The sequence below is a fragment of the Drosophila ficusphila genome, unplaced genomic scaffold (genome assembly GCF_018152265.1).
Source record: "Drosophila ficusphila isolate 14025-0441.05 unplaced genomic scaffold, ASM1815226v1 contig_791, whole genome shotgun sequence".
Lineage (NCBI taxonomy): Eukaryota > Metazoa > Arthropoda > Insecta > Diptera > Drosophilidae > Drosophila > Drosophila ficusphila.
In genome coordinates, this window is record NW_025064737.1 from 18,773,276 (window position 1) to 18,799,863 (window position 26,588).

Genomic DNA, 26,588 nt, shown 5'->3' on the forward strand with positions numbered 1-26,588 from the left:
TTTTGAAATGCGGTGACTTCGCGGGCTTGCGGTGAATTTCAATGTGCTTTTCAACACCGCGCTGAACAGACGTTTTTGTTTTGCCTTCGCGAATCGAAAATCGCGACCAATTTCGACGGCGGAGAAATTGCTAAAAAGTTAACAAACAAACACGTTTTCCGGATCACCACGTAGGTTCGGCGGTTGGCGAAAGAGAGTAGCAAAGCCGACGCGGCGATAATTTGCCAAATAACAGTGAAAGAAGACGCGTAAAAGTGCGAAGTACACGCCGCTTGTGTGTGTTTGTGTGCGTGCCGTCTGGTTGTCTGGCTGTGTGTGTGCCGGAATAACAAATAAAAGAGTTTTAGTTACAATTTAAACAGTGGCTGTAAACTATAATTGCAATGTTGCATGCCCAATAAGTGCAACTCATTGCGGGGGTGGTGGATAAAACGTTAAACAACAACGACCAACAGGCTAGCAACAACAGTTATTCAGCAATAAACGCCTCTCGCTCTCGCGCGCAGTCTCCCTCTCTCTCCCTCTGTCCTGCTCAGCTGACAGGCTGCAGTTGAAAAAAAATAAAGTAACATACAAAAACGAAATCGGGCAAAGCGATTTGATAAATAATTTGTTGATGCAAAGTGCAGAGCGAAGGTTGAAATCTGTTGCCGGTTGTTCGTCGCTGGTTCTCGAAGTTTCCACCTTCGTGTTTTCACAATTTGTTTTGCTCTCCGTGTGCTGCTGTGTATGATACTCCGTAAAAATTAAATCATTTTGCATTTAATTAATTGCATTAATTGTGCCCACAAAGCGGAATTGGCAAGAAAAAACAGTAGTTTTATGCTTCGACGTGTGCGTGCTTTTTTTTTGTGTGTGAGTCAGAGACATGAGAAAGGGGCGATAAAAGCAAACAAAGAAATAAACAGCGATGTGCAGGCAAATCACATGAAAATATTAGGTTGTGCAAAAACAACTACTAAAGCGTAAATACATATTTGTTGGATTATTTTTTTTGTATTTGGACTTGAGTAAGATTTAGTACACCGTATTGTTGTTATTAAAAATATGAAAAACATTCATTTCAATGTTCAAAACGATTTGTGAATGTAGGGCTGATAACCACACATGTTGATAAATTGAAAAAAGTACATGATTTATTTCAAATATAACAACGAATTCTAATTTAAAATGGTATTTCCATTTTGGGTTAAACAAGTGACGATTTCACCACGCAAACCCTCACACACACAGTCAACAAAAATGCGTACCAGACGGCAAAGAAGAAGAAACAGCTGTCATATAATCAAATACCAATTGTTATAAATATTTAATGGCAATTGAATGCAAATTAGGTGGTAAAGAGAAAGTTCAAGGACGCACACAAACCGCATAGATATCCAAAGCTGTAAAATATATAAATAAAACGCGTGTCTTACAGCAATTAAAAGTAAAAATCAGAGAAAGAAAGTGAAACATAAACAAATAAGGCTCTGTAAAAAAACGGTTAACAATAACCCACCATTCACCATTGTGTGTGCAGAAGCAAAAACGAAGAAGATCAAACAACAACAACAAGAACAATTTCTACTGCGCCGCAGCTTTTTACCGTTGTAGTCGGCTCCACATCGCCAAAAAAATTTGAGGTGAGTGCACTGCAATACACCCACATCCGCTATTACACATACATATAAAGATACCTTTTCATTGAGAATCGAGCCAATCAAAGTTTGGTTTTCGAATCTTTTTTTTTAATTATTTCCTTTGCAAATTCTTTAAACAAAGAAAGTTTATATCGGACCTCTAACGCTTTTCGCACATTTTTGTGGCCGTCCTTGAATTGGGTGTTTCACTTCGCATTGCGCACATTTCAAACGCTCGCGAAAGACCTTGAACAAGTTCAAGTTCAAAGCCATTTCGTCTGGGTCTGGGTCATTCCTTTCTGCCCCCCACGCCTCTTTTTGTGTGGCCGTTGTCTGTTAACCCACCCGGGGGGTTAAGAACGGGGGAGGAGGCGGACAGGATGGGCATATTAAATACGTTGTAGGTATAAAACTGACTTCTGGCAACTGCCTTCAACAAGGACAAATAAATCTCAGACAATTCCATTTCAGTTACCATTCTTGACCTGCTTAATTGTCCATGAATATAAAGTCAACAAAAAATCCAATGTTGAAGTCTAGAAAATCTCGGTTGGTGTCTTACAATACATAATAATGTTATGTTTAATCTTATCAAAAATTATCTCACTTATGATGAAATGTCATTGCAAGTGTAAATAATAGGTTTTTATAGAGAAGGTCTGCACATATGATTTTCATTCTAAACAATGAAGATAAGAAAGATTTTAGTTTCTTTAACTAACTTCTTATGATAGCACTTTCGACCGGAAATAAAACTTTCTTTCCTTGTGCTCAGCGCTTTATTAAATCGAATAGCAAACACAAAGGCCGAAACACTCGAAACAAAAGCATTTTCATTTAACATTCAAATCGCATATATGGCCATGCAGCAGCATCATACATTATTTTACTAGATATACTTAACAAATCGTTATGCTTACTAATTCCATTCTATTTTGTTGTCACATCTTGATTTGCTTACAGAACGAACACGAGGACAGCCATCAATTAAAAGCGAAAAGCATTGGAAAATCGGGGACCGGCGGTGGAAACTGCGAACTTTGTGTTTTTGCGCAGATTTTCGGAAAGTCGAGGAGGCCGGAAGGCGGGGCAAGGCGGCGTCATTGAACGCAGAGATCCCGGACGACGCAGCCGTTGAGCTGTTGTCCGGGACGGAGAACCAATTCAATAACAACAACAACAGCAAAAGAGGAGGAGGTGGGCGGAGGAGGAGGGTTTACAGACTATAGAAGTCACCCACGCACCCGTTCTCTCATTGATTGCAACCTCTTGAAGCAACAGAATGATCTCAAATAAAAAATCGTACGCTATGAAAATGCTGCAGCTGGCTTTGGCCTTAAGTCTGCTGCACTACAATCCGGATTACCTGCTCCATCGCTGGGACTCGCAGCTGGAACTGGGCTCCCAAGGCGATGGCTGGGAGCTGGAAATGCTGCGCACGGTCCACCGACTGGACATGGATCAAAACCCCTATGGAAATCGGAAAGGATTGAGTCCCCGGATCGAGGATCTGCTCAACTTTGATGATCCCTCCCTCGGAGGAGTGGGAAACGGAGTGGGGGAGTACAAACTCCCCACCAGTTTCAATGGCAGCACCTTTGTAATGAACTTGCACAACACCACTGGGAACAGTAGTGTCCAGACGGCTGCTCTGCAGGATGTACAGAGCAACAGTGCTGGAGCTTCTGCCAGTTCGGTGGGTTCCGGTGGTGGTGCACCCACATCCGGAGGTCCAACTGGTGGCTCTTCACTGGGAGAAATTCACATCGATACCGCTTCGCTTGCCACTGGAAATGCCAACCATTCGCTACTGCATCCTGCCCCCGAAATGGACATTTTCCTCTCCCCGCAATCACTGCAGGACCAACGCTCTATATGGGAACAGAACCTAGCGGATCTGCATGACTATAACGATCTGAATCTACAAACCAGTCCATATGCAAACCTACCCCTTAAGGATGGCCAGCAACAGCCGCCGAATAGCTCGCATTTGGATCTCAGTTTGGCAGCACTACTCCATGGATTCACCGGCGGAAGTGCCACGCCCCTGAGCAACGCCGCCCTTAATGACAGCACACCACACCCCAGAAACATGGGCAGCGTCACAAACAACTCGGCGGGAAGAAGTGATGAGGACGACGAGGAGAGCCTGTATTTGGGTCGATTGTTTGGCCAGGACGAGGATGACGAGTACGAGGGCGAAATGGCCGGTGGAGTGGCCAATGCCTGCGAGGTGGAGGGTCTGACCACCGACGAGCCCTTCGGCAGCGCCACCTTCGCTAACGAGGTGGAAATCGGAGATGACGAGGAGGTAACCCCAAACACTAAACAAAAAAACCAAAAGAAAAACTAGCAAGTCAAGTATTTTTCGCTAAGGTAGGTTTATTTGAAACCGAAATGCTTCCAAAGTCTAAAATTTGAAGTACCTTCAACCCTTGTATATATGTAAATGTAAATGTGATTTATTTGTTTGTTTTATTTTGACAAATTAGAAAGTGGCAAATATATGTTTTGCCTCCCAAGTAGTTAAGTTCCATCTTTTATTCACAAAATACTATTTCGAACAACAATGCAATGCAGTCAAGAATAGATTAGATCCAAGGACTGTGGCTCTCCTTGCTTTTTCTGAGTGTAATTGTAAATGACTTTGATTTGACTGATTACAAGGCACTCAAACGACACCACCTGCAGAGTGTGCTTCGGTGTGTGTTTGTGCTCATTATCAAACAGTGTAGCTCGAAAAAAGCTTTTTGCATTGCTAATGAAGATTCGCGAACCCATCGCTTGACCCAGTCCAGTCTACCGCTTCATAGCGGTATATATGGTTTATATATAGTTTCTATAGGTTTCCCCAAAGCCAATCGATATTCAAATATGGCTTTCTGTTTTGATTTGTCACCCATCCAGTGAGTCTCACATATTTTTTAGCTTATCAGCAGATAAGGGAACAGACATTGTTTACACATCAGCATGACTGTTGCCACGGTTATCCACTAATACATTTCTATCAGTAAAAATCTAATAGCTATCTATACCTAACTTATAAGTTGGTTAATTCGTCAAATTGGAGGATTATTGGAAAGCAATAACTTAATTTATATAGTTGCAAGTACATACGTACATACAGATACGTATAACATATTATATTGTATTCGGATTATTGAGTAGATTTATTTTTCAGAGGAAAAGATATATATTTTGTTTATCTCAAGTCTTTGGAACCGTGCGCAACAACTTTCACCTTTCTGTCTTTCGTCCCAAAGTTCACATTTTATATGCAAACACACAAAACAAGCAGCAATTAGGTCATTAAACGTTTTGACTGCGCAAAAACAATTTAAACTGCAAAACAGCAACCGAAAATATACGTTAAGCTCATGCCCAAAAATTAAAATTTAATTAAGTAATTATTTTATGACCCATACAAATTGAATAATTTATTTAATCTGCGGACTAAGCCGAATCTTATCTGAGGTTGAGGTCTTATAAATCAGAGTTTAATTTAAACATATTTCCAGATCATAATAACCAGTAACGCACGCTATATAGGGGAACATAAATTTGTTAAATCGCTTTAATGGCATACAATCACCATCTATGTGCATGCGAACTTATAGATACAAATCAGATTTTGTGCTCGATTTTTATTTATTTTTAAAAATCGAACCGAACTGAATGTCGGCGACAAATGTGCGGGCAATTCAGGCAACGCTTTCATTATTTGTTTTTTTACACACTCTGGTGCTGTTGTGCGTTTTGCGAATTGCAATTTAAATATGCATAAATATTTATACTTGGCCTGGCCAATTGCGAGGGACAGGGGGAGGAGATATGGCCGAGACAGGAGCAAGATGACTAACTCGGTGTTATTTTCGATTTATTCAGCTCTTTGTTGTTGCTCACTCGAGTTGCCTGCAATTCAATTTTGTTGTTCTGCTCCAACATGTCACGAATGTTTTCCATTTCGGCCGATGACGGTTTTATTTTTTGTTCTGACTGACTGTGTGTTCTTGAGGAGCAGCATTCAGAACACACAAGCATGTATATGCTTTTGATATGATCTAATTAAATGCATTCACCACTCGCATTGCATAATCATCGAATATTTCAGAATTGGCCTTTGTTTTTTATCTTTGATGAAATCGCTTGCTATTTATTTTAATATATTTATACTTATGCCAAAGCTAAAACTTATGCAGACTTCCATTTCGAAGAATATTAGTTTTTTATCAAAACAATATTTTGCATAAAGTTTAAACTGTCCAAGAACTGGGCATGTTAAAGGGTAAAAACCTCTATTATAATAGTCTTTGTTTAATAGTTGTAACTGGTTTCACCTGGTCACCACTTTTCCATAAACGAATAAGGCAATAAGAAATAACAGCTTGATGAGTTTCCCCCACAAAGAACCCATCATGCACAGGTGTGTGAGTGAATGTGTCACCTGCGCTCTCCAAAGATCATTACCTCTATGTCTACCCGTATCTTAAAATCTCAAGTGAGAGAGGTCGCAACAGTGCGTATGTGTGACCTCATCACACACACCAGCTCGCAAGTGGAGCGCAAACTCAAAACTCAAACTTTTGTAGCTTTTTACGTTTCGCTTTAACTCATTCGTTTATATATACACGGTCAGCGTTTTTTTTTGTTTTTGCTGTTGTTTTGGTTGGGTGTTATTTTTGGGGTCTCGGTCTCGCGTTTTGATTGAGATTCAGAAGAATAAAATAAAACTCGCCAAAAGCGAGCAAAAAGTTTCGTTGAACTTCGTTTGTTGTACTCTTTTTGGGAGTGTTATTTTTAAGTCAAATGTTTTAATACAGATAATAAACCCCCGATATAATGACGTATCAAAACCAATCTGTGTCCAACCAGTCCGGTTACGTTAATTAAGTATGTATTTAATTTTTGTTCTAATTATTGATCATGCATTTCACTGACGATTAAATCATGAAGGGACGTGCCTATGATACTCTATGTCTATTTCACTCTGTGTTAACCAATTTTGATTATTAAATCATTTTGTAATTGCTCATTTATCAGTTTGTCATGCATTTGTAATCCCACGTTTGTGTGTTGGTGTGGGTGTAAAAAGGGGTGGTGAAGGCTGTGGGAAAAGAGAACTTGCAAACAAAACTAACAAGGGAAAACAGCTGATTTGCCGGCATTTTTACACACCACACTTTATGCATTTCACTTTACATTCAGCTTGCTCTCTTCACCTCATTCAGTAATTTCACCGCAGCAACATTTGTTGCTAACCAAAATCAACTTTTACCTCAGCCTCAAAAGCTGCTTAGCAGAGACATCAACCGAGAATAAGCATGGTCCCAAGGTACAAAGCTTTACAAATCGATATTATAGCTTGATGATAACTATGCAATCGAAATTTGAAATGTGATAACGTAATAGTAGGTTGAAAATTGAAAATTTGAATTGCTGATAAAGTCGGGTAATCTATTTTTAAGGTTGTACTTGTCTGCCACTTTGGGCTGCTTGCGCTTATCAGTCGCTGGTTGCTGGTTCCAACTTTTCGAAATTCGTGCAAAACAAACTTTATCAATTGAAATTAATCGAACAAAAAAAAAATATTTATTTTTATGAGACCCTCCAAGTGCTAATCAGCCGTAGGCCCAGACATTCTCGAGCTCGACCAAACGAAAGTTTCAGTCTGCGTTATGCCGATTACCAGTGAATACGTTTACCAAAATCGTGTGAATCGCCCTTTTATAAATATCAATATCAAAATCAGTTCGAGCGGAAATCAGTTTTCAATCGCCGAGCAAAATGTGTCTCAACGAGGAGTACAAATATATGCATATTTACCTAGCGGTCTGTCTCCGACTTCCTATATCTAACCATTAATCTCTGTTTACTGGGAATAAACTTTCTATTCACATGGCCACTGTGCAAAGTGTTAGCAAAAAAGAAAGAAGATGAAAAAACAAAATATATGTAAAGCCTGCAAATTGAAAAATAATTTGCCTGTAATTACGCTGCATTTTCCCACTAAATTACCCTGAGCCAAAGAAGCAATGAAGAAGCATTCGCTTGGATTTATAAGTGTTTCTATATATATACGTATATTTGTACTTCTTTTTTTGTGCCCAAAGTTCAGTTTCCCATCAAGTTTGTTGGTTAATTTCCATAATTAAATGCCGTTAATTACGGTTCGCGAACTTCTGCCGAGTGCCATGCCATACACTATAAAAAACTCTAAATATTACTTAAATACCTCTATGAAGTATTATTTATTGTCTTCATTTATTAAACATTGAGTAAACATTAAACATAGTGAACAGTTCTAAGCAGTATACTTATTTGAAACACTTTAAGTGTTATTTGTCTGTATTTTGTTCAAGTGTATATTCAGTGGGCAGAAAGTTCAGATGTCAAATTGATTACAAGGGGGGAAAAGAGACCTGAGTTCGAATTGAAATTGATAATTGCAGGGAAAATCGTTGGGATGACACAAATGAACTGTTATTAAGGCCTAAGAGTTCGCCATTGTGGGGTTGCTGCCGCAAACCGCAAACAGGACACTCGAAACAGGGCTTGAGCAATCCGTCAGATACGAGTGCACATACAGATAGACAAATACACACGCAAACAGGTCGTCTTTGTTGGTGGTACAATCCACAATCCGGCCAAGTCTTCTGAGGGCTTGACGAGCTCATGATTAATATGCGCCACACTTGCTCAGATCTCCGAGCTCCGAACGCCTCTCTCCGATCTCGTATTTTGTATCTGGTATCTTGTATCTGCCGTTGCGAGTGTATCCCACAGATGCTGAAGTGATCTCGCCGTTCGTGCTGCGCTGTCAGTTCAGGTGTCATCAGAAAAATCTTTTTCCGAGGCTTTATTAATGACTCTTGCTAAACCGAGCCTTTCCTTTCCCTTCGCCGAGGCTTCCTTTTGAGGCCCCGACCCTGTTCTTTCCTCTCGCTTACTTTCTTTTGCTTTCACTCGACTTTCATCATTTGCCGCCCCTGCAGGATCAGATCAGAAACTCATTTATCTTGCTATAGCATTTTGTACATTATGCGTCCGTCGCCTTTTCGTTCTGTGGTCAAGTAAGAATGGTCAAATCGACTCAGTTAAGCGGACTAATTGCCGCCACAAACGGTTACAAGTGTCAATATTTTGATGCAACTTGGGGGGCACTGCGTCTTGATTGATCGTCTTGGATCACTTGTTGCTGGCCCGACTTAAAGCATTACTCAGTCTTGTAGAGAACTATGCAGCAGGTGGTATTTGTTTGTTAAATTCCCACCTCTTATCAGCCACTTATCAGTGCTTTATTTCGTCAGTCCGGGCGGTTGCATATTCAAAAAAATAGTCTCGAGAGCGCCACACGTGTCGCTTGCGTAGCTTAAAAGTTCAGCGTGAACTACAAGGTCATGGAGAGGGTTTTTAGGCCCTAGCGATAAGAATTGGCCCATAAATGTAACCTATATGTGGGACAAGGCATTGAACTACATAGTTGTAAAATTGATGAAAGAGTTGAAATTATAAACTACATTGAAGTTCATTGAACTTGACAATATATAATATTAAGATTAAATTCACTTGATCTATGGCTTTTCAGCCGTGTTCATTTTTACAAATGTCCTGATACAATTACCTTTTATGTGTATATATTCGTTGTTGCCTCTCAAACCTGTTCAACTGTCACGTATTACTCCAAATTCTATAAGTACAAGATAAGGTCGTATTTTCGACCCTAACCGATAAGAACTGTAACTTGGCTACACTGTAAGAAGAATACTTTACGACTTTGATAACTAGGCTTAGTAACAGAGATATTGAATAAGTTGGGGTTTTCCTGTTTTAACATATTATTTGATGTCTTACATCTCAGTTGACCTTTTGTTTTCTTAGACCTGCAGAAAGAAAAGAAAATTTCATTCAACTTCGCTTTGAAGTTTAATTAAAAATCAAGTTTCCAATCAAGAGCCACAAATAGCTATATACCCGCACACATCTATTATATATGGGTGCATGTTATGAACAACCCCCTCAAAATGAAGAAAAAAAGCAATAATGAAATGCCAGCAGGGGAGGATTCGCTTTTTGGATTTGTGTGGGGATCCGAGACCTTCTTCTTTCCTCCGCTCAATTTAATTGCTCATTTTTACCGAACATGCGCAACGCACAGCAGCACACATTCAAGTACAGTGGAACTTCTATTGATTAAAATTTTTTCATAATAATTTAATCCTTATAAAATACCTAATACCTTAAAAAGCTAAATATAATAATTTACTAATAGAATGATATTATTTTACATTTAACTTTGAGAAATTTAATTTTATGTAATTAACGCGGGATTAACTGATAAATGTACTACTGTATTTACGGACTCCTGCTCCCTGGGGAATTGGCTCTGCCGCCGCTCCGCCAGCTGCTCAGTCGGCGTCGCTGTCGGCGGTGCCGCGGCAGCAATTGATTGGGCTCAACACAGTGGCCCTTAATTTCTCCGCCGGTTCTCAGGGGTCAAAGGAGTGCGAGGGAGATGGCAGCAGAGACCAATGATGCCGCCGCCATATTCTGCTGACTAATCCAGGAGATAGGCGTGGCCACAATGATTGATTGCTTTTTGTTGCCACTGTGGAAAAGTCCAAGAAAGCCTCACGAAGGGCCACCAAAAACAACAAGAAAAACTGAAAAACATAAATGGGGAAAGAAAATGCACGCTACGGGAAAATGTCACACGAAACAAAAACCTCAAAAAGGGAAACACACGGGGGGAAGCATTTTAATTAAAACATCAGAAAGTCCTTTGGCAGAACAGCAATTGTGCTGCTAATGTCGGCCATTATCCTGTGATTATCCCTCCGTCGACTGAATATTACGCTTTAATATATTGAACCTGTGGGTTCTACCTGTTTTCCAAAACCAAACGGTTTTACCAGGGCTTAAGAGTGGGCGACAACGCCTCGTTTCCTTCAAAAACCCAACTTGACTTGACCAAAAAAAGAAAAAAGGAGGAGAAGAAAAGAAAAGGATTAAAGTGGTTTCGGCCAGCAGCGTTAATAATGCATCATTAACGCTATAATTTGAGCTCGAGAATTCCTCTTCTTAGTCACTCTCTTCCACTGGATGAATTGGCAGAATTGCGGCAGACATCTCTATAAGCGAACGATCTGCAATGCTTCGATTTCCGTTGGCCAATTCTCTTCCTAACTTTTTGCCAAGTGTATGGCCGCTGGCCGCTCTTAGGTGGAAATTTATTGCCCGCGAATATTGTTTACAGTGTGAGGCAGGCGGCGGGCGATAAGAGATCCGGTCGGCGGTCGTTTGCTACGGCGTAAACAAGTCGCAAGACCCAAGACACGCCGTAAGAGAGTGTTCCGGCCCCCCATTCACCGCTTCCCCCAGTTGAATCAGCGTTAATAATACTATATCACCGTGTGCTGAGCCCCCGGCTTCGCCACTCTCTGTGCTGGTCGCTCGTTCCATTGATAAGATTCCCCATTATCGATCACCGCTGTCCCAAGAGCGGGCACTCTTCGAGAGGTTTCCACGGGTTAAGGGAGCGCTCGATGGGTTACGAGCTATTATTCCGGGGGCCCGATAAGGCATGGTGAAATAAGAGAATCTATATGTAGTACCATCTATTTGCCCAGCTATAGTAGACCTGGTGTTATGCTTTGCACCCAGCTTTACAGCACTATCAGTTTTAACTTGTCAGATATCATCTTCTAAATGCCATAATGTCTTGAGATTGTATCTTAAGAGAGCCAATTGTAAAGCGTTAAAACATAACTCTTAAATTAGTTTTTACCTTTTGATAAAATAATAAGATAAGAATCCTTAGCCTTGCGTTATTATTCTTCATTACGATTATACTGGAGTGTAATATAATTTTGCAAATTGCAGATTAAAAGTGATCAAAAGATAAGTTAGAATGTAAGATATGACACTTCCTCTTGAGAAAAAGACTTCTTTTTTACAACATTTACCACCCAAAAAAAAAACGAGAACTTAGTTATATATCCTCCTCATAAACAGTATTGCAATAACATTATAGAGCACCCACCATTCCGCGCAATCTTTACCACTCTGACGTAGTTTTATCTATATAAAGCGAACGACTTTATCAGCTCGGGCGAAATGTAAATCGACATTATCATATTAAGTAAAGCAGTGCAAAGAAGAGCCGACGAGGTCCCCCATATGGACTATGACTCGTCGGCGATTCTTGAAGCCTTCAGTCTCTCTTTGGGAACTAGCAAATGCGGATGACGTCGCGAGCAATTCAGATCGGGATTAAAAACAAACAAAACCCAAATAGAACTGAAAACATAAGATTAACCAGAAAGTGAAGGACTGTTAATAGACTGTTAAGATATCCCTAAAAAGGATCAGTGAATATGAGAGTGTTCATCCACAGGGATATACTGGTTAGAATTTTGTGCTGGCAATTGATAAAACTATATTATCTAATGGGATATGTGTGCGTTACCTTACTAAGTGGAGTATTCTGCTTGCAGGAGAGTGAGATCGCCGAGGTCCTGTACAAGCAGGATGTGGATTTGGGCTTCAGCTTGGATCAAGAGGACATCATCAATGCCTCCTACGCCAGTGGAAATAGTGGAGCTAATGCCGCCAAGTCGAAGCCGCAGGATGAGGCCAAGTCCTCGGATCCTTCGATGTCCGAGGCAAATGCCTTCAAGGACACCGATGTGACCGCCGAGAACGAGGCTAGTGGCGCCTCTGCCGACGATATCGAGAAGTTGAAAGCTCTGGAGGAGCTTCAGCAAGATAAGGTAAAGCAAAGCGACACTTCGTCCACGATTTACATACGGAATTTCACAATATTTACATAGAGATAAAGGTGAAGTCGAATTCTGATGGTTATCTAACAACTATCACACATTTTGGGGGCAACACCAATAGAATTTACCCCAGTAACATGTTCTCCTCTTTCCAAACAGGACAAGGACAATGAGAACCCCCTGGAGGACATTACCAATGAATGGAACGGAATACCCTTTACCATCGATAACGAAACTGGTGAGTTCTAGTGAAATATACGATCTTGTTCTGGTTACATGTCGGATAGAGCTCTTGGGTCGGTCTGCTGGCCATATCTTATCTAGGATAATATAATTTCACTTTCAAAAATAACCACCGATAAGCTCTTCAGAAGCAGGAGATCTACTTCACCAGAAGTAGATATAGATATATTAAATGGCACGTTCCTTAGCTAGATAGAAGTACGAGTTAATATAAAGGATTAAGTTTGACAAATGTCTGGCCTTTTATTTGCACTTCCGAGTCGTAAAAGGAACTTAAGAGAAAATAAAAAGTAAACAATTTGATTTACTATAATGACAAAATATAACTATAAAACTTTTCCCTTTTGAATCCAATTATTATTGACTGACTAGTCATGTTTATTTAATCAAAAATGAATTCAATGCTCTAAGTAAGTATATCGTATCATATCGTTTAATATTAACATTTATCAAAGCCTGTCTGCTATTCCGCCCAAAAAAAAAAAGGAAACTTGCTGATAACAAAAAGAAATAACGAAATAAGTCGAAAGAAAATGGCCTGCCAAAAGATGGCGGCTGCTCTATTATAAACGAAAATGGATTATCCTGGGGATTCAATTGGGGGTTGAGTTTCGGGGGGGCTTAGTTGGGTGGCATACAAAAACATATTGTTTGGGCATTGGTGTGCGTGTGTTTTCGAGACGTTTATAAATGAATGTAGGCATTTTGAGTTGACAGGCACGAAAATTAAAAGAAAAATGAGCTTTTTTTTCGCTTGGCTTGTATGGCAGCAACCCACACCGAAACCCACTCCCCCTCCTCCTCCCCCATTCAATCCACCCACCGCCCACCATAAAAGGCCAAAGCCGATGGCTGCTGCTGCTGCTGCTGCTAATCTGCCTGGAACCGCGCCCCGTTTCCCAGCAAAGCGGCTGCCTTTCAAACAAACTTTGACACGCACACGAACTTTTATTATTAACCATCAAGAGTAGAAGGAGGAGAAGCAGGAGGAGTGGGAAGTGGCAAGGGGGGATTTGGGGGCCAAACTCGTCGTCTGGGCCTCTGAGACTGGGTCGTGCCGCCTTTTCTGGACGGAACGAGACCACGACTACTGGGCCTCAAGTCTGGTGGGGGCAGCTACGAAAACGAATCCAAATCCAACTACGAGTTCGAGGCAGAGGCAGTAGTGGCAGTGGCAGTGGCAGCAGTAAAAGTAGCAGCCACCGCGCGTCGCGTCGCCTCGCATGCAACATTTTTCTTTTGAAAAATGAACGAAACATGATTCGCCAAAATAGCAAGGGCCCCCATACACACGAACTTACAGAAATATATATAAATATTATATAGGGAAAGAAGTGCTATGTACACCATATGGCAGGGCACGATATATTCCGAGGGGGTTGGCTTGCCAGCGGGGAAATTCGAACGTGCACGGCCTCAACTTTGGCCTATAAGCTGTACATAGTCCGATCAAAGAGCCTTTTATTTTTTGCAAGGCGAAAACAGGGACGCAGTTGTTAGAGGGGTTGAACATATAATCTTTTGAAAAAAAAAAAAACACTTCGAATATTTTAAGTCTTTCCACCTTAAGGTTAGAAAAATAAAACTAAGTAACATCTAGAAATTATCTAGTAAAATTTCGAAATGACAGTTATTGCCAACTTAACGTATTTATTTCTTTACCTTGGTCACACTAAAATGACTAAACAAAAATTTTGGTATCAATGCCCTTTTATTCAAGCCTGGCAACTTATTCAAACTGCTAACTTTAAAACTTGCAAAATAATTGCATGTCATGGAATAAAAAATTGAAACATCAATTGAAAACTTTTTAAAATAGTTTTTTGTGAATAACGAACGTTCAAAAATCCCGTGAGTTATATTGAGTGATAAAACTATGTATTTAAAAGAACAACCTTACTTAAAGCTAAGTTTTTGTATAGTTTTCATTTCAATTAGTTTGTTGTTCTTTAGTAATTTCATTTTCCAGTTATAAGGCTTCAATTTTTTCCCCGTTTCGCTGAGCCACTGAGTTTACTCTCCTGGACTTCCTGCCTCATCCCCCGTTGAACTGGCTCATTGAGCCGGGAGTTCGGAGGGGGAGAAGTAGCTTCTGTCAGGGATTCCATCCTTCCCTCGAGAACAGAAAGTCGCAAATCGCTGGCCACCATTTTGTGTTACCCCGAAATAAGGGAAAAAATAGTGGAGGAAGGGGCGGCAGCACAGCAGCCACCATATTGGATATATTTCCTATTCACGACCACATTTATGCCGCTCATAATGATTGCTTCGTTTGGCCATTTATTAAAAATCCATTGATGCGCGCCCAACTCCGATAGATAGATTCATATCGCATTCACACGCACTTCGCCTTTGTCTGCGATCTCGGATTTGTGCGTATCCAAATTCCCCACGGATCGAACCCAACGAATCTCCGTAGTCCGCAGCCTTTGGCGGCATTATCTTCCATTGTTCGGGCCTCCGAAATATAAACGACTAAACTGAAAGTCATTTTTCGGTTGCTGTTTCAGTAAATGGTATTTCAAAGTTGATACTTTTGTTGGGAATATTTAAGAGAATTTTTAAATTTCATCTTCCGCACGTTCAGGTGAGTTTAGTTCGTTGTTCACCATTTCTCACAAATTATTCTTCATTAGTGTTGTCAATGCTGGAATGAAGTCGTAACCATTCGGAGACACTTTTTCCGGCCATTGTCCTGCCAAGGTTGCCTTGTCATGGGGACATGTGTTCCTCATTTCATTTCGAGGTTCTAGGACCCGAAATCGAGGTAATTAAGTTGCAAGTAGCTCTCGGTTGATGTTTCGTCTCGCTTCAGGCCTGTCCTCCAATCAGCTTTGATTGTTTCCATCTACAGTTCTGATTTTCTATATCGCCCCATGAATCACAAATCTGATTACATTCGTTGCCTTTCAATTCGATTTGGTTTGTTCTTTTTTTCCCCCCTTTAAGTTGTTTATTTTTTTTTGTTAGCTCCTCAGATCGTTGACAACTTTTGGAGCATGACTTGGCCAGAAGTTTTGCGTGGTATCTGGAGAAAAATGCTCTTATTCTCAATTATGTTATAGATATTTCGGTTTTGGTTTCTTTTTCGGTGGCTTAAATTCCATTATGCAATCAGTTAGGCCGCTCTTGTTGCTGCCAAGCTACGCAAGTTTATTGACCACTGTTGACTTCTACAGAGAGGGGATTTTTGTGGGAACAGACCACTGAAATCTTTTGAGAATATTTTTGATTTTCGAAAGGGTCAAAATCAGGGTTCTTTTAATGGTAAGCCAAATAAAGAATAAACTCGCACGTTTCTAAAGAGCTTATTTATTGACGAATCAAGAAAGTGCTCTTTAGTTTTAAAGTAACCGTAAAGATATTTTACTAGAATAGAAACTTAAAATGAACTCCCCTATCAATTTATGACTCGATTAAACTATATATTTTTATCTGTCCGGTCTTTCAACATAAATTAGTTGAATAATGTCTATTTTATAATTTTCTAAAAATAAATACATACATAAATTGGAATTCATAGTTATTATTTAATTTCCTGCTTATCGATGGGTTCTTCTTTCTAACCATCAAAGTAAAACCGATATGATGGAGGTTATTATAGAACATCTGGTGCATGTGGTGCACAAATGGTGGTTCTGATGCTTGTCTCATAATTCGGTGGCGGCGGTGCACCTATTGAGGATCTCCGCTGCTCTTTCTTTTACTTTTTATCTGTCTGGTGGCCTTCCTTGACCCGCCTTTCATGCTTCTCTACTTTCTGCGCCCTGCTGTTGTCTGGAAAAGCGAGGGAGTGCTGAAGAGCGGTGAAGAGGGGCAGAGGAGCCGGAGCGGACCGTAGAAATTGTTCAAATTCTACGTGGTCAGCATTACGCTACAAATTTACAAAAAAAAAAAATAAAAAAGAAAGAAAAGGAAAATTTACATGCTGACAAAATAACAAACAGACAGGGAAGCGGGGTGCGCAAAGGTGCGAGGGGCTGCAGTCCTGACCGGCTTTATTTTTGGTCTGGTCTAGTCTGGCCTGGTCAACAACGAATTTCTGCTGCATAATCGTATCACTTTCAAGTGTTTTCGTCTTGCGCAACTTCCCCCCGCCAACACTCTATTATCCCGCATTGCCAAAACTAACTGAGAATTGCATAATATCGAAAGAAACTGGCTGTTTAATTAGCCAGTCGGAGTGCTTGACCCATTGAGTGCTCATGTGGCTTTAAGGATTATAGGAAAGTTTCTCAATTTCAACGCTTGTTGTTTTCCTACTCCAATTTAATTTCCAATGTTGTGGTATTCAAATGAGCAGCCATCCAGCAGCCAGCTCATTCATAAGGTTCATTCAGCTTCTTCGGAATTTGTGGCAACTCATTAACAACAAAAAGTGGCGTAAAGTACAGATAACGTTGCCGACCGCCATCTATACACATGTCCGTTAACAATGGTGCCCCCTGTACCGTCCCTAAAATCAGACCTGGCTTCTTTTAGCAATTTCATTGTTGACACTATCCGGAGTCGCGGATCTGTCCTGTCATAATTGTTGCTCACTGGTTTTCTCCTACAAGTTTTGCTCCTATTTTCGGGATTATCGATGTCTGCAAAAGCAGCATATTGAAAAGTCATCACTAAATTCAATTTCTGTATCAGTGTAATAATTATATCCTTGGGGTAAACTATGCCATTGATCACACTTTAGTCCTTAATGTTGTGCAATTTCCTCTAAACTATATCTAATTTATTCCAATATATGATTGTCTTTCACCGGATGCAAAACCTCCCACCATTTTCTCAATCAGCATCGGCTTCTTCTTTATTATTATCTCCTTTTTGCGTCGGCAACAATTTAAACTAATTAAGTTGTAATAAAGCACTCAAGAAAACGTTCGAAAAAAAAACATTGAAGAGAAAAAAAATGATTAACCAGGCGAGTTTGGCTTGTTCAATATATTTCTGTGCTCTTTTCCTACTGTTTTCTAGCGGCGATGAAAAAAATTATACAAGCATCCAATCGAAATGATTCCCCCTTCTCACTTTGTTGATGATGCTGCTAATTTTTCATAGCGAACCGAACCTCAACCAAGCAATTTCATTTTTTTCCCTCCATTTGCTGTATTTTTTGGTATTTTTGAAGTTCACCAAAAGCGTTTTTGGGGCTAGCCTGGTCTATTAGTTCAGTGGCCCATTAATGTGCATATTGCCTGCTCTTTTTCCGACTCTCTTTTGGGCGATTTCATGATTGCGGTAATTGTGTTAATTTTTTGGGTAAATAAGTTTGTATTTTGATTGGGCTCCGAAGTGGAAATAGTAATGGTGAGGGAAACTCGAATGGGGTCAGTTGAAAATTGCAGCTGAATTGTGCCAAATAAATCAGTAATCCAATGTGATTATGACTTAAAAATAATATAATTTGCATGTTAAAAAGGAGGGGATTTAGGTTATCAATATCATTTAAAGTTACCTTAGTTTCTTCCATCTGAAAACCAAAACAATATCATTCTAACAACCTCTATCAAGTCAACATCCATCTTAAACAATTTGAGCTTATATTTTGTAAACAAAAAACTTGCGTACCTTTTTGCAACCAATTAAGAAAAATGAGTGAATCGGACTCTGGAGAAAGTACCTCCTCTCTATCTTCATTCATATCAAGGTCGTCCTCGTCTTCCTCCTCGCGACTAAGTGAGTTTGTGGATGCGAAAACCGAACTGCAGGATGTTTATAACGATATGGGTGTTTTTCTCGCTGATTTCCTTTACATAATAGACGGAAACATGCTCTTGAAAGACCTGGAAATGCTCAAGCAGGTTTACATGCTTGCAGACAAAATATCTTCCATTGACAAGGTTTTGGCCAGGAAACGCATGAAGGTGGCTTTTTTTGGACGAACCTCGAATGGAAAGAGTGCAGTGATAAATGCCATGTTGCACGAAAGAATCCTTCCGAGTGCCATGGGTCATACCACCAGTTGTTTTTGCCAGGTGCAAGCTAATGGTGACGATGAACCCGAGCACGTGAGGATCGAGGAGGAGGAGCAGCAACTGGATCTGAGTTCCCTAAACGAATTGGCCAGTGCTCATTCGCCAAGAGCCTTGAAACCCAGGACTCTTTTGTATGTTAATATACCCAAAAGTCGCTGCTCGCTTTTGGATTACGATGTGGTACTGATGGACACACCTGGCGTGGATGTCACAGCTCAATTGGATGACTGTCTGGATCGGTACTGCATGGATGCGGATGTATTCATCCTGGTTCTTAATGCAGAGTCTACCATTTCCCGAGTGGAGAGGCAGTTCTTCAAGGATGTATCCTCGAAACTCTCGCGACCGAACCTCTTCATTTTAAACAATCGCTGGGATGTGGCTAGTAATCAAGAACCAGAAATGGAGCAGCAGGTTAAGGATCAGCACATGGAACGTTGCCTGAAGCTGCTCATTGAGGATTTACGAGTTTATTCAGATGAGGAGCAGGCCAAGAAGAGGATTTACCACATCTCAGCTTTGGAGGCTCTGCAATTGAGGAATGGTTGCAAAACAAATCCAAATCCTCAAACGCAGGAGCGATATCTGGAATTCCAGCGATTCGAAGCTGACTTTGCCAACTGCCTGGCAGAATCGGCTTTGAAGACCAAGTTCGAACATCATTTGATTAGTGCCCAGGAGGTTTTGACCCAGTTACAAACCACTTTGCTGAAACCTCTCGCAACCAAAGTAAATCAACTGATGAAGGAAAATGTGGATAGAAGACGGGATTTGTATGTGGAAATGCGCGACAGTCGAAAAGAAATCCAAGAGCGAACTGAGGAGCTTCAAATGCGATTTCATGAAATATGCGAATTAACAATAGATATCGCTAACAGGGTTTTAAAGGAGCAGATCAACAGGATAATACCCTCGGCTGTACAATCCTTTTCGCAACCCTTTCACCCGCATTTACCATGGCAAATTAGAAACTATCAGCGACATTTAAGTGGTCATTTGGATAACCTACTTACAGGTCAAATCCAGGAACGTGTCTCTATGCCATTGCAAAGAAAACTTTGTGAATTGGAGACCTCATTTCATGCTCAACCCGTCAATGAAAACATCCACTGGCATTTAATCCACAGAGTAGATTGCCAATCGTTGATGGGTGATTTCCATCCGGATCTAAGGTTTCGTTTCTCCTACGGAACGGCTGCACTTTGGCATTTCCTTCGGGGAAGGCTTTCACTGCCCTCAAATTATTCGCAGAATCGAAAGTTACTAAACGGTCACAAGGAGTCCTCATCTGCCACTCCTCTAATTCACCAAAGTAATCTACAGATGATTGCATCTTTGGTGAAGTCAGATGGTTGCTTTGGAACCGTATTGCTAAGTGGACTGGCCGCTCGTTCGGTGGGTTGGGTAACCATGCTGGTCCTTGGAGGCCTAGTGGCATCCTTGTACCTCTATGAGTTACTCAGCTGGACGCCAGCTGCTCAAGAGCGGAGCTTCAAGAACCAGTACTCCAGGCACTTGCAGCAACAACTGCGGGCCGGTGTTCAACAAACCGCCAGCGGTTTCGAGTTGCAGATGCGACAGCAGCTGGCCAAAATCCAGAACTGGTGGATAGCCCAGGCAGAGGAAACCAGTCACGACCTGGACTTGAGGATCTCGGAGGTGACCGACGAAATAAAGTCCTTAAAAGAGTTGCAGGAGAAATTGAAGAAGTTCGAGGACAAGGGAAATGTGATAGCTATACGATTGGCTGAATTTCACGATCTTTACATCAAAAACAGGAGTTGACTTTAAGAGGGAATGTTTTAGGCTTGTTGAAATTATTTTATTTTGTGTTTCTTTCATTTGTTTATTAAATTTGAAATTCGGTTGTGATTTTAAATGTTCAGGGCAACCTATTGTTTTATTTTTGGGGTTCCAAATTTAAATTGAAAATTATATATTCTGCAAATTATAATATAAATTCTGCAAATTCAAGTACACCTGCATTGTTTTCGGTCCTACGAAGTTTCTTAAGCCAAAAACTTGGCCATGCAAATTTAAGCAGTTTTTATTGCTGTTGACTGTTTAAATTACTTGATTAGATTGTTTTTTCTTCGTCTTGATGGCTTACACACACGTACACTTTTGCTGGGGAACATGCACATGCTGGGAATAAGAACAAGAAAACCAGTTTTGGCGTTTTTGTGGAAGACATCGGGCTTAAACAAAGCGTCCATATTGAAGCGGCCAAAAGTTGAGAGTACAACAACGAACACAACTCAAGCTGAACTCCAAGCTCCGCCCCTTGCTCACACACACATACAGAAATCGACTGCGCATGAACACAGGCAGCTCAAACCGGGGAGGAAGTCCATACGGTTGTCTCGCTCGCACTCACTTTGTAGGCCCGACTTGAGAGCGCCATTTCTCTTGCGCCTCTGCTGCCGCCGGCGTCGACAGCGATGGCGGAGCAGCGACCGCGGCAGCGAACTGAGCAGCGTTTTAGAATCGTATTTGAATTTTTATAAACGCTCGAGAAACGTTGGACGCTTGACGCGCGCGCAGAAAATCGAATAAGGGTAAAATAGGAAATAAATAAGCCACCGAGTTCGTGGGCGTGGACAAGAAAAAAAGGACTCTGCTCCTGCGAAAACTTCTTTAACAATTTTGTGAGCCCGGCAAAGGTGACGCGGCATTCCAAGTCGGCAGTTCAAATCGTTCGTTCTGGCCAAGTCAAGTGTTTCGGATCTTTTTATGCCAATTAGATGATTTGAAAAATTCTCTGCAAATGAATATCATCGAACTGTGTCAAACATTAACCAGCTTTTTTAACTATTACGCGTCTGCATTTGTGCGAAAAACGAAATAAAAAAGTGAAAGTTACCAAATCAAAAATACATATGCATGTACCTCTCAAGTGACCATTGTGCGATTCTAAAAAAAAGCCCCCAACAATAATCAAAGGCATTGCAAAATAACTTAAACCCATTTTCCACACATACAATCGAATTGTGCAAAGCACATACGAATCAAAAAAAAAAAAATACAAAATAAAGACAAGACAATAAAGGTCTGTCTGCAACGGAAACGGCAATATCGGAGTTGCGATTGGATTGCTTTTGCTTTGGCGGTTTTTAGTCGGCACGCCATTGTTGATTCTGCAACATTTTGGCTGTCAAAACGTTACATAATTGTCAAAGTGTTTGGCCAAATATCAACAACAATCAGCGCTTTATTGCAACAATTTGTGTTCAATCTGTTCACAAAAGACAACCAACAGAAAAAAAAAAAAATAAAAACATCCAAGACACATTTGACTTGGGTTTTTTAGGCGTTTGTGTTTCTTGGATTATAAACACGAATATTTCATCAATATCAACTGCGTCATCATTGCAGCATCCCTTTAACTAACAAAAAGGTTCGTAGCGCTTTATAGATTTATTCGAAGCTGTGACCGAATTTCGGGTTTTAGTATAGCTTTTTGTGTACTGAAAATAAGGCGACCAATGTGGGGCCTAGCTTATAGATATTAAAGGTAGATGGGATTAACATTTTATACTAAGTTATTTCTAAATGAATATTAGAAGTTCCCCTTTTTTTCTTTCACTACAAGCCTGTTCCGAAAAAACTGTTTGCACCTTTTATTACCTCAATCTTTACCATTAACACAACATTCAAGGCAAGTCAAGCCCTATTCATTTCTTCGATTAGACTCATAATCTATGCAAACAGGCCAAAGTGTTTCGTTCACCACCCAAAATTCCACCCCTGTGAAAATATCAAGTAGCCGTCGGTGTTTAAGGCTCAATCAACCCCATTAGCGGCTCCATTACGCGATTCTCCCACAGTTTTCCTGCCTTCCTTCCGAACAAACTTCCTGAAAGGTAACCAAAAGTTGGTTAACCCCCACCTTCGATGCGGTCAAACAATTGTTGGCCCCATCAACGCCTCTTTCGAGCCTTGTCGCCTAATTGCTGGTGACAGTTGACAGTTGCTCCTGACCAACCAGCCGGCCACAAAACAAAACCCAAATCGAATAATATTTTCGTTGTCGTTTCGACCACAATGCGAGCGCTGGATTGAAACCCACGAAACGAGAGACAAACAACCAGCCCAAAAGACCAAAAACGATAAGTAAACAATTCCGAACCCACACAAACGCATACCAAAATTAACGGGCCACGGACTGTTACCAAAAAAAAAAAAGAAAATTAAGCAAAGAAGGGAGAACCCTAAAATAACAGGCAATACGCCAGCAAGCCGAAAAAAAAACATGGCCAGAAGACAAGAACACAGAACAGTAGAGACCAGGCCCAAAATGGTTGCGATGGAAATTAGAAAAGCCAAAGAGGAAGGGGGATTGTGTTTTGTAACCAATCGTAAGAATAACAATGCATTTGGTAGAATTGTGTTGGCCGGGCCCAGAGAGCCAAACTGTTCCATCTGCGGTGTTTATTCTAATTTTTTGACCCGACTCAAGTGCTCCGGCAAAGGTCGCAGTTGTGGTCGTCACACCACTTGAGTCCGTGTCTTTCGACCAAGTTGCGCCCTCTTTTCAGCCTTCTATTTTTTCGGGTTTTCGTTTTGGCCTTATCTAGATGTTTGCCCACGTTTGGGTCGGGGTTTTCCTCTTCGTGGAACTCGAGTCGATGTTAAGTAGTAATTTTCTGATAATGTCGAATCGCCCCACTCACTTCTCAGTTGACTTGGATTTTCCCAAGAATTTCCAATGCAAATATTTGGCCGCCATCAATATTTGACCAGGAATCAATTGTAAGCGATACACTTGAGGGAAGCTTCCATTGTTATGTCTCGAGTTTAGTTCGTGTTTAGTTTGGATATCTCGGAGCTGTCAAAACTGATCATCAATTAGGCGGAGGTTGGGGATTTCGACCGCAGGGAGCTTGGGAAATCGTTCATTTATTGCAATATTTTTCAGCTGCTTCCGTCAGTCGGATTGAGTGAAGGAGATTTCTCAGAGATCACGTTTTTATGATTATGATTAATGATCCGCGCAGCTTGACTGACTCTAGTTACTGTCCACTCTGTGATCTCTCCGCTGATCTTACGAACTCATCCTCCCATAGGAAAGTGCTACTGTTTGCGATGATCCTTTTATTTACCTTCTCCTTCGCCCTCGGGGGAGATTTTCTGGGTCTTCAAACTGTTTTCGTAGCAGAAAATTGATCACCCTCTGGGGAGTTGCGATGACGGGAAGAGAAAGCAGGCAATCCTATTCAAATGATCAAAATATTTTCGTGTATTTATAATGGTATGATCGGGTCACAAAGATCTTGACTCTTGGGGAAATCTTCTCCGCGGGGAATGCAATTTGTTTATTATAAATATTGGAGGCTATCAAAAGATCAGGACTTTTGTTTGAACAATGATTGTGCTAAAAAATAAAACAGTTCTTGGAAGTAGATAGTTTTATATCTTGTAATAACCAAATGTTTGCTTAGATGTTTGGCATTTAGTTGTTTAACATCAGTAGAAAATTAGTGATAGAGGTACAGTTGGTTATATGATGACGTTTATTTTGAAATATATATTATTGAGGATAATGTTGCTGGGTGATTAACAGAATTTATAGACCAGAAACAAGATAAAATATAAAATAAATACAATTAGATGGCTTTCCTAACGCATCACTTACCTGTTCCCCTCAGGTGAATACATTCGCTTGCCCCTGGATGACTTGCTGAACGACGTACTGAAGCTTTCTGAATTCCCGCTCGAAGACGAGGTGAGTCCAACCTACTAATATTGGAAACAAACCCTATAAATATATTATCTTTTCTATCCCGATTCCTTAGTTATCCAACGATCCGGTGGCCTCCACTTCGCAGGCGGCCGCTGCTTTGAACGAGAACCAAGGACAACGGATTGTTTCGGAGACCGGCGAGGACATCCTCGGCGGCGAAGGACTTCCCAGCAAGCAACGCAGAGTCGGAGCGGAGGGCAGGGACAACGATCCGGAGAAGGGCGACGGAGACAGCTTCTCGGTCAGCGACTTCGAGGACCTGCAGAACTCCGTGGGCTCGCCCCTGTTTGACTTAGATGAGGACGCCAAGAAGGAGCTAGACGAGATGTTGCAATCCACGGCTCCGCCCTACCACCACCCCCATCCGCACCACGGCCATCCCCACGCGCACCCCCACAGCCACCACCATGCCACGATGCACCACGCCCATGCCCATCACGCTGCCGCCGCAGCTGCCGCCCATCAGCGAGCGGTGCAGCAGGCCAACTACGGCGGTGGAGTCGGCGTGGGCGTGGGCGTCGGCGTCGGAGTGGGCGTGGGCAGCGGCACGGGCAGCGCCTTCCAGCGGCAGCCAGCTGCCAGCGGATTCCATCATGGCCATCACCAGGTACGTGTACTTTGCTGCATCGATCGTAATCCTCCCCAACAACCACAACCGCAGCCAACAGACGCGCCACAAAAAGGTGAATTTATTTATAATTTGATGCGGATGCTCGATTCAAGTGCTGCCATCCGTCGAGCGCTCCACATACTTACATGGGTACACATGTACATACCCCGCCGGAGTGTGACTGTATATACAGCTGTGGTCAAATAAATAGGGGTTTCAAATGAAGTTGTAGGTTGAGAACAAAAGGAAACGCAAAATGTATTGGTTTTAATAATAACTATTCAAAAGATACAAAAGTTAAAGTTCTTACCAAATTTAATCATTTATTATTTTTCTTTTATAAAATGTTATTTAAAAAGCTTATATTTTGACCTGAGTTGTATATGTGCTTGTGGTATATACATATGTAATCATTCAAGGATCATTGGCACGTCGCTTTCGTTATTCTTCTGCTGCTTCTTCTCGTTTTTGGAGAGGCTCTTTTCACTGTTCGTTTTTTCTTCGACTTCGCGTTCTGCCTTCCATTTCTTCTGGTTCTTCACGTGGTCCGCACTGCTCCTCCGATTCTCCACCGTTCTCAAGCACTTGATCTTGGGCCTGCTCTCTTCAAGAGTCGCTGTTGTTGCCGTGGTGTTTGTTGTTTGTACAAAGCTTCAAATCTGGTTGTACATGGCTCGCACCTTGCCCCCATTTTCCCTTCCGCCCCAAAAGTTTCACGCTTTTATTCCGTTTCCAGCCACAAGTTCGTCAATCAAGACCCAAGTCTTCTGGGTCTCTCTTCATTCTTCACTCGCTTTTTAGCCGTTTCTTGGCGGACGGATTTTTGTATTATTATTTTTTGGCTTTTGTTGTAACTTCTCATCGAAAATGTACGGGAACAGCAACAAAATTCGGATTGTGAGGCGAATGCGAGCAAAGTTAAAATAATATATACATATAGACCGAGACGGCTTTTTGTGTGGAAGGCATAACTCAGAGTCTCCCATCTTGGATTTAAAACTTGACTGAGCTGCTCTGAAGTTTCTTGACGTTTTCATAAGATATTTTTTAAGCCGGTTTCTAGCAGTTCTTGTTATTCTTTACCTCCAATAATATATTGGCAACAACCCGATAGAATTCCAAGGATTGTCCTCACAACTAAGTCCCTTCTTGTTTGCACAACGTTTGCTCCCTTATTCGTGGCCAATAAAATTAATCCACCACAACTCCAGACCGAACAAGTGCTTCCAGTTCTTCATTCAGGCCAAGCCACAACCTTTGACCTACCTAATCCGCCCAGAAAGAGACGGACATACAGTGAACAAAAGAGACAGCACAATGAGGGCGAAGCAGTCATGAAGTCAACGGCAATTACCGTAAAGTCTTTTCGCCGGTAGCAAACTCATAAACCGTAAACCACCTCGGCTAAAAGAAAAACCACAGTGGTCACCCAGAGTTGGTGGATTAGCCTTAGTCCGGCGTGTTTGATGTGGTCCGTCGAGTTGTGCAGTTTTTGTGAATGTCAGCGGGTCACCGGCTCTCCGACTCTCGGCACTTGCAAAGCCATTTAATGAGCCAGATGATCGTTTATTCGCAGGATTCTGCGGAACTCTTGTCGGCTAAATCCTTTGCCGACTCTCT

General features: G+C 41.3%; 2 protein-coding genes across 3 annotated transcripts in view; both read left to right on the forward strand.

The window, feature by feature from the left end:
• LOC108091612 (segmentation protein cap'n'collar) overlaps nucleotides 1-26,588 on the forward strand; it is a 37,369-nt gene continuing 10,781 nt past the window's right edge. The window contains 7 exon segments of the mRNA XM_043209280.1: nucleotides 1-170; nucleotides 1,335-1,625; nucleotides 2,586-3,933; nucleotides 12,116-12,391; nucleotides 12,560-12,638; nucleotides 24,264-24,340; nucleotides 24,411-24,965. Of these exon segments, the coding sequence (XP_043065215.1) occupies nucleotides 2,905-3,933; nucleotides 12,116-12,391; nucleotides 12,560-12,638; nucleotides 24,264-24,340; nucleotides 24,411-24,965 (2,016 nt within the window). The 5' untranslated portion in view covers nucleotides 1-170; nucleotides 1,335-1,625; nucleotides 2,586-2,904.
• LOC108091614 (transmembrane GTPase fzo) lies at nucleotides 17,948-20,494 on the forward strand. Of its 2 annotated transcripts, XM_017190898.2 has the most exons (2): nucleotides 17,948-18,316; nucleotides 18,401-20,494. In XM_017190898.2, exons 1-2 carry the CDS (start codon nucleotides 18,232-18,234, stop codon nucleotides 20,398-20,400), a joined length of 2,085 nt encoding a protein of 694 aa, XP_017046387.1. In that variant the 5' UTR covers nucleotides 17,948-18,231; the 3' UTR covers nucleotides 20,401-20,494. The 2 variants fall into 2 exon arrangements, with proteins under 2 accessions (XP_017046387.1, XP_017046386.1); XM_017190897.2 differs by having other exon boundaries at nucleotides 17,949-20,494.